Source organism: Medicago sativa, chromosome 2, assembly GCF_051527215.1.
Source record: "Medicago sativa cultivar Bolivia chromosome 2, Bolivia_mono, whole genome shotgun sequence".
NCBI classification, from domain to species: Eukaryota; Viridiplantae; Streptophyta; class Magnoliopsida; order Fabales; family Fabaceae; genus Medicago; species Medicago sativa.
Window position 1 is genome coordinate 14,205,361 of NC_140750.1, and position 7,481 is coordinate 14,212,841.

Consider the following 7,481-nt stretch of genomic DNA (forward strand, 5'->3'; position numbering starts at 1 on the left):
TCACAATAGAATGTTGGTGAAATTCAGCAACGATTGCTTCTTTCAAAGAGCAGGTGGGTCTGATCAACCCAACAACCAACAGAAGCTAGCAATCTATTTCATGACCAATCTGGAAAAGATAAACTTTCCAAGATATGTATTGGATCATCTCTGCTGGGCTATTAATGAAAGCACAGTCAAAGGAAGGAAACAAGTGCCCTATGGAAGATTGCTCTCTGAGATCTTTTATCAAGGGAAAGTGCTGGATTTGTTGAGAAGAACAAGGGATGCTTCTGATAAATGCTTCGAAGTTTCTACTGCAGAGAAGACTATCAGTAGCAAGACTTTGCATTCAATGCACTTTTTCAAGACAGCTCCTAAAGATGAGAAATGGTTGGAGTTGACCACAGAAGAATCTGAGATTATCAGGGACTTTCCTTCCATAGTTAAGGAAAGTAATCCTGAACACTTAGCTAGATTAGTAGCTGAGTACGTCTTGGAGGAAGATGCGAGGTCTCAGGAGGAAGCTGCTCTTGCTAAAGGGAAAGGCAAGAAGGCCAGAGCAGTTGCTGTGTCAGAAGCTGCTGTTTTTGGTGCACCTAAAGGAAAGAGGGCCAGAACTAGTACTGAGTCAGAAGCTGCTATAGCTAAACCTGTTTCTATCAAGGACAAAGGAAAGATGCAGAAGGTTGGTGCTGCCTCTATTCCTCAGAAAAGAAGAAAAGGTAAGGCAGATTTGGTAATCACCCAAGAGCAGCTGGAGGAAGCTCTTGAAGAAATGGAGAAAGAAGAGGCTGATCCCAAGCTGAAGAAGAAGAAGGCTCCCCTTCAACTTGTGAGTCCTATGGTTGAGATGACTCCAATAAGGAAAAGGATGGCAGATGAACGTGCTTCTGAACTTATTTCAGACAAAAAGGATCTAAAAGCACAATACACTCATCAAAGAGATGAAAAGCTCAAGGCCTTGGGTATGGAAGATTGTGATAGGTACTTCAAAGAGAAATTGGCTGAAGTAAGAGTCATTGCTGGTAAATCTTCTGAAGACAATGAGGATGAAGAAATGATGATATTTATGGAGAATGCTCCAGAAGAGGGAACTTCAGAAGTAGTTCCTCAAGCTGCTAGTCCACAGAAGATCTCTTCTGAAGCTGGTCCTGTAGTTCAGGAAATCCAGATTCCAGTCACCTCTATCCCCATTTCACCTTCTTCACCATCAGTACCTGAACCAATAGAAGACACTTCTGTCTTAGACAATCTTGCTCTCCACTACTCAGGTGAGTTACCCATAGACAAATCTACTTCAGAAAAGGCCTCTGAAGCAACTCCAGAAGCAGCTGCTTCTGAAAATGTTGTTTCAGAAAACCCCCATCAACAAACACCTGAACCACATAAACCCACAACACCCCCACAATCACCAACAGCTACCATTGACCCCCAACTCAACACTCAAACATCAACTTCACCACAACAACCACCAACTGAAATTGAACACTCCCCACAACCAACTCCCATGGATGTTGACAACTCTCTAGTCAATGTTCAAGCCTCAACCTCCACCACACACATTGTCTCTGACCATCCTTCGTCTTCAAACACACAAACACACTTTACCATTCCAGTTCCTAACCCTATTCAAGATTTGGAAATCAGTGATTCTGATCTTGAAATCCTTGAACAACCACCCTTAAACATCCTGGAATCTGGAAATATTAATTCTGAGCTTCTCACAATCCTGAGTCAGTTGCATAATCTTGTGGATCAACGAAGGACAATTGATCTCACAAGTGCATATGAAGACTCCTGGGCATCTCTTCAGAACCGGGCAACTGAGCTAATTGAAAGCATAAGAGCTAAGTGCATCAGAAGCAAGGAAGCTTCTGTCAGGAAGTTAATGGAGCATCTGAATCAGAGTCTCAGAGTAAGAAGTTCTACACTGCTCCTGGCAAACCAGCCTTTCTTCTCAGAAACGGCCTACTTGACCAGAGAAGCAAGGTTGTGTAAGCTTCTGAAGAAACAGATGGCACAGCAGCAGCAAGAAGCTAGAGAAAGGGAACAGGCTCTTCTCCAGAGGCAACAACAGCTTGAAGAACTGTTGCAGAAGAAGATTGAAGAAATGGAGAAGATGAAGAAACAACAACAAACCAACCCTTAGTTGCACACATTTGTGTTATTTTTGTTGTTGTTTGTTTTAAATTCTTAGTCCTTGTTTCTGAAACCATCTTGTTTTATTTCTCTATGCTTCTGAATGCTTACTGCTTCTGATAATTGGATATTCATGTTCATATATTTTGATCTGATTTATTTAATTAATTTCTTGTATACTCTCTTTTGTTTGAGTTTTTCTCAAATCTTTTTGTCTTTTATGCTTATTTGTTTATTTCATTTTTTTTGATAATGACAAAAGGGGGAGTATATGTGACAAGTATTTAAAGGCTCTGAGCCCCATTAATGACATTTGAAATTTTTGAAAAACTTCTATCATTGTGACCTTATTGGTATAAGCTATGAACGAACTAAGAAGTATCAAAATTCAAGTAAAATTAATTGAACCATTCTTCTTTTCTATAAGTTAATTCTTTCATTGATTCAATTTTTTAAAAGCTCTGATATTTTTTTATTATGCGAAAAATGAATTTAATTAACCTGGATAGAACTTAGGGGGAGCTTACAAACCTCACCTTAAAGACTATCAGACTCAGGGGGAGTTTGAGCTTACAAACCTCAGACTCTGAGCTTACAAACCTCAGAACCCCAAAGTTAACTTGTTAATTAGATTAACAACAATTGATCAATTTTAAATACTTTTGTTTGTCATCATCAAAAAGGGGGAGATTGTTGGAACAAAATATGTTTAACAATGAACCTTAAAGAGTTTTGATGATAACAAGGTATTAAAAATTGTAAATTGGACTAGCTAATTTTTGTTCAAGTGTACAGGACCATAATTATAAAGTTACATCATCATTGGTTCTGAATGAGCAAATAAAGAGCAAAAGAAAATGAAGCTTAGATGATTCTGAAGGCAAAGCGCTCCTGAAGTCAAGCTGCTCCTGAAGAAATAGCGCTCCTGAAGTAAGCTGCTCCTGAAGAATAGTGCTTCTGAAGACAAGAGGTCCAGAAGCCACATCATCAGAAGCTGCATCATCAGAAGCTGCCTCATCAGAAGCTATTTCACCAGAAGCTGAATCTCAACTGGATTTGCAAAAGATTCAAGAATTGAAGAATTATCAATGCAAAAACTGTCTATTGGATTCGAAAACACAAACAAAGGATTAGTGGAATTTTGCAACGGTCATTTCAAAGGTGTTTGAAGGCTTGTGCTTGCAATTTGGACGAAAGCGTTGACATTGTACTTTGTACGAATTGTACAACCACGTTCTCCACTACTCTGTTTTGTGTCCACGCTTCAAGACAAGAAAACAGCTCCAGAATACGGTCTCGCCTGCATATATGTTCCTTTGGATAAGGAATGGATTTCAAATTGGTTCTTCATAGGACAACAACCAAATCAGGCAAAAGATCATTGGTGAAAGATCAAGCTTCAATAACGACTCTTTGGTGTGCTGGCAATTTCACAACGTCTCTTTCACACCTCTATATAAAGGAGTGAAGACCTAGAGTTTTGGTAATGCAAGAACGCTGAACGAAAGACTCACAAGATTTTCACAAGTACCAAACCTCTGCTGAAATTGTTCTGCATTCACTTAGAATTTCTGTGTCTCAAAGTCATATCTTAGAAATTCTTAAGTCCATTGAGTCTGTATCTGATTTGTATTGTGAGCACCTCTGATTGTATATCAAGTGTTCAACCTTAAACAATTTTCTGTGTAATTTTGTTTAGTTAGGAAGTCTCTTGCAGTTGTGCTTGAGCAGGAAGTCTCTTGATTGTGTTCTTGAGCAAAGGAAGTCTCTTGCTTGTGTGCTTGAGCATTGGAAGTCTCTTGCTTGTGTGCTTGAGCATTTGTAATCAGATATTACTCATAGTGAAATCTCCTTGGAAGTGCAAGGGGGACTGGACTACTTCCGGATTGTGGAAGGAACCAGTATAATTGCTTTGTGTCGTTCTTCTTCTCTCTCTCTCTCTCTCTGTTTTATTCCGCTGCATTTAGATTCTGATTATCACTTCAGAAGCTGTCTCACCTAGCTTCTGATCAGTGTGTTCAGTTTTTAGGAGAAACGAAGAATTTTTCAAAACACAATTCAACCCCCCTTCTTGTGTTTTTCTCACCTTCAATATATACAAGTCTGAATGAAAAACAACAATAAGGCATAACTAGAGTAAGGCCTATTGTATCTAAAAGCCTAATAACATAAACAATATACACTAATAGGCCCTCTCAAGCTGGAGAGTAAATGTTCTTCAATCCTAGCTTGGTCATGGATGAATTAAAAGGAACCAGATCCAGTGGTTTCGGTAGACAATCTGCCAACTGTTGTGAGGATGAAACAAGAAGCAAGTGAAATAGTTTTTGTTGCAATTTTTCTCGAACTATGTGGCAGTCCAATTCAATGTGCTTTGTTCTTTCATGAAAGGAGGAATTTGCTGCTATGTGGCGAGCTGACTGGCTGTCACAATAAAGTAGTGAAGGACACTCATAAGGGACATTGAAATCTTTGAGTATATATGTAAGCCATTGCAACTCACAGACCGTAGACGCCATAGCGCGATATTCTGCCTCCGAAGATGATTTGGAAACAGTTGCTTGCTTCTTGGACTTCCATGAAATCAAGGATTCTCCCAAAAAAATGCAGAATCCAGTGATGGATTTTCTGCTATCCGGGCATGTTGCCCAATCTGAATCACAAAATCCTTTCAATTGTACATGTGATTTGGAAGGATAGAAAAGTCCTAATGCTGGAGAACTTTTGATGTATCTAACGACTCTTATGGCAGCTTCATGGTGAAGAGTGGTTGGTTTGTTCATGAATTGACTGAGCTGTTGTACCGAGTATGATATATCCGGTCTTGTGTTGGTGAGATAAATCAATTTTCCAATTAATCTTCTGTAGGATTCAGGATCAGAAAGTGGAGTGCCTGATTCTTGTGATAATTTGGTGCCCCTCTGCATTGGTGTAGGTGTTGGTTTTGAGGCAAGGAGGCCCGTGTCAGATAGGATATCCAATGCATATTTTCTCTGACAAATGTGAATACCAGACTGAGATCTTGAAATCTCCAAACCAAGGAAGTACTTCAAATAACCCAAATCTTTAATTCTGAATCTATTATGAAGAAACCTTTTGATGCTAGTGATCTCTTCAATATCATTTCCAGCCAGAATAAGATCATTAACATATATAACCAAAGCAGTGAAGGAAACATTATTATTTTTAATAAAAAGGGAGGGATCTGAAACAGATTGTTTGTATCCTTTTGAGATCAAAGCATTTGATAATTTGGAAAACCATTGTTTGCTTGATTGTTTCAATCCATAAATTGATTTGATTAATTTGCAAACCTGGTTGGATTTGGAAGAAGTAAGACCAGGAGGTAAACTCATGTAAACTTCTTCTTCCAAATCACCATGCAAGAAGGCATTGTGTACATCTAATTGATGTAAATGCCAGTTTTGGGAAGAAGAAATAGCAATTAAAAGTCTAACTGTAGTAAGTTTTGCAACAGGAGAATAAGTTTCGAAGAAATCAACACCTTCTATTTGTGTAAACCCTTTAGCTACTAATCTAGCTTTATACCTTTCAATATCACCATTTGCTTGATATTTGATTTTGTACACCCATTTACATCCTATTGGTTTCTTACCTTGGGGAAGATCTGTGATGATCCAAGTGTTGTTGAGATGAAGAGCATTGAGCTCATCATTCATAGCCTGCTTCCAACATTCATGCTGAACAGCTTGGCTATAGCTAGAGGGTTCATGATGTGTAGTTATGGAAGAAATAAAGGCACAATGAAAAGGTGAAATGTTATCATATGACAAGTACTTAGACAAAGGATAAAGATTATTAGTTGTACTAAAAACATTGTTGCAATGAAAATCCTTCAAATAACCCGGAGGGTTTTTTATTCTATCAGATTTTCTCAAAATGGGTTGCTCATTGTTATTTGAAGGGGAATCTGCAACAATTTCAGGTTGAGGAGAATTACTTTGAATTTGTTGATCATGTTGTTGACTATGAGGGAAAGACATAAATGAATCATCAAATATCAAAGGGTCGTCATTAACATCGGAATGCAAGCAATTTTCAGTAGTTGAATGATGCAAATCTTTGTATGGAAAGATTTCTTCATGAAAAAGAACATGCCTAGAAAATAAAAGTGCTCCTAGTAGTGAGATCAAATAAAACATAACCTTTGGTACCAATTTTGTATCCCAAAAATATGCACTTCCTTGCTCTTGGGTCTAATTTGTCTCTTTGCTGAACCAAAGTGCTAGCAAAGGACAAACAACCAAAAACTTTGAGGTCAAGGAAGGTAGGGGGCTGTTTAAAACGTAACTCAAAGGGAGTTTTATTATTAATAACAGGAGTAGGCAATCTATTAATAAGAAAGGTAGCATGACTTAAAGCATAAGACCAAAAACATTTAGGTAATTTGGAATGGAAAAGAAGAGATCTAGTAACATTTAATAAATGTCTATGCTTTCTTTCAACGATGGAATTTTGTTGTGGGGTTTCCACACAAGAAGTTTGATGAAGAATTCCTAAAGAAGAATAATAACTAGGCATTTTAAATTCCAAACCATTATCACTTCTAATTGTTTTGACCTTTGCTGAAAATTGAGTTAAAATAAAAGAAATGAAAATCGATCTTCAAGATCTTTCCACAATTCATAAGCAGAATCAATGCAAATCGTACTTTGGTAAATATGAGGGGAAAGGGTTCTAGTGATCCAAGAAATTACCATGTTGTTACAGCGTTCCCAGAGATCATAATTTTCATCAAGAACAGGGGGTTGAGGGAGGGTACCGTTGATGAACTTGATTTTATTCTTCGATGAGAGGGCTCGCCGCATTGCTCGTGACCAGTTGTGATAGTTGTTGTCATTGAGAGGCGGAGAAACAAGAACGGTGCCTGGATTCTCACTTGGATGGAGAAAGAACGGACTACGTGGATCTTGCGAAGGATCTTTGGAAACTCGATCATTGATGTTGCTTTGAACATCAGAATCAGAAGAATCTTCTTCAGCCATGATGAAAACGAAAAGAACAAAGGAAGAATTTTAGGGTTTTGGGTTGGAATTGAAAAAAAAAAAAAGAAAAAAAAAGAGGAATTTAGGGTTACGAAAGTTAATGGAGCGGAATCGTATTTGGTTGCTCGCTGATACCATATAACAAGAATATATGTTTTGATATTGATATGAAAAAACTATTATTATTAAGAGTGAAAAGAATATAGGTGCGTTTCACCTATATATACAAGTCTGAATGAAAAACAACAATAAGGCATAACTAGAGTAAGGCCCATTGTATCTAAAAGCCTAATAACATAAACAATATACACTAATAAAGATGGAATGCATCACCATAAAATAATCAATAAACTA

General features: G+C 37.7%; 1 protein-coding gene across 1 annotated transcript; it reads right to left on the minus strand.

Moving 5' to 3' along the window:
* Nucleotides 1–6,719: 6,719 nt before the first annotated feature.
* Nucleotides 6,720–7,127, minus strand: LOC146944798 (uncharacterized). Its single transcript, XM_085747989.1, has one exon. The coding sequence runs from the start codon at nt 7,125–7,127 to the stop codon at nt 6,720–6,722; it is 408 nt and encodes a 135-aa protein (XP_085604115.1).
* Between the last annotated feature and the right edge of the window lie 354 nt (nt 7,128–7,481).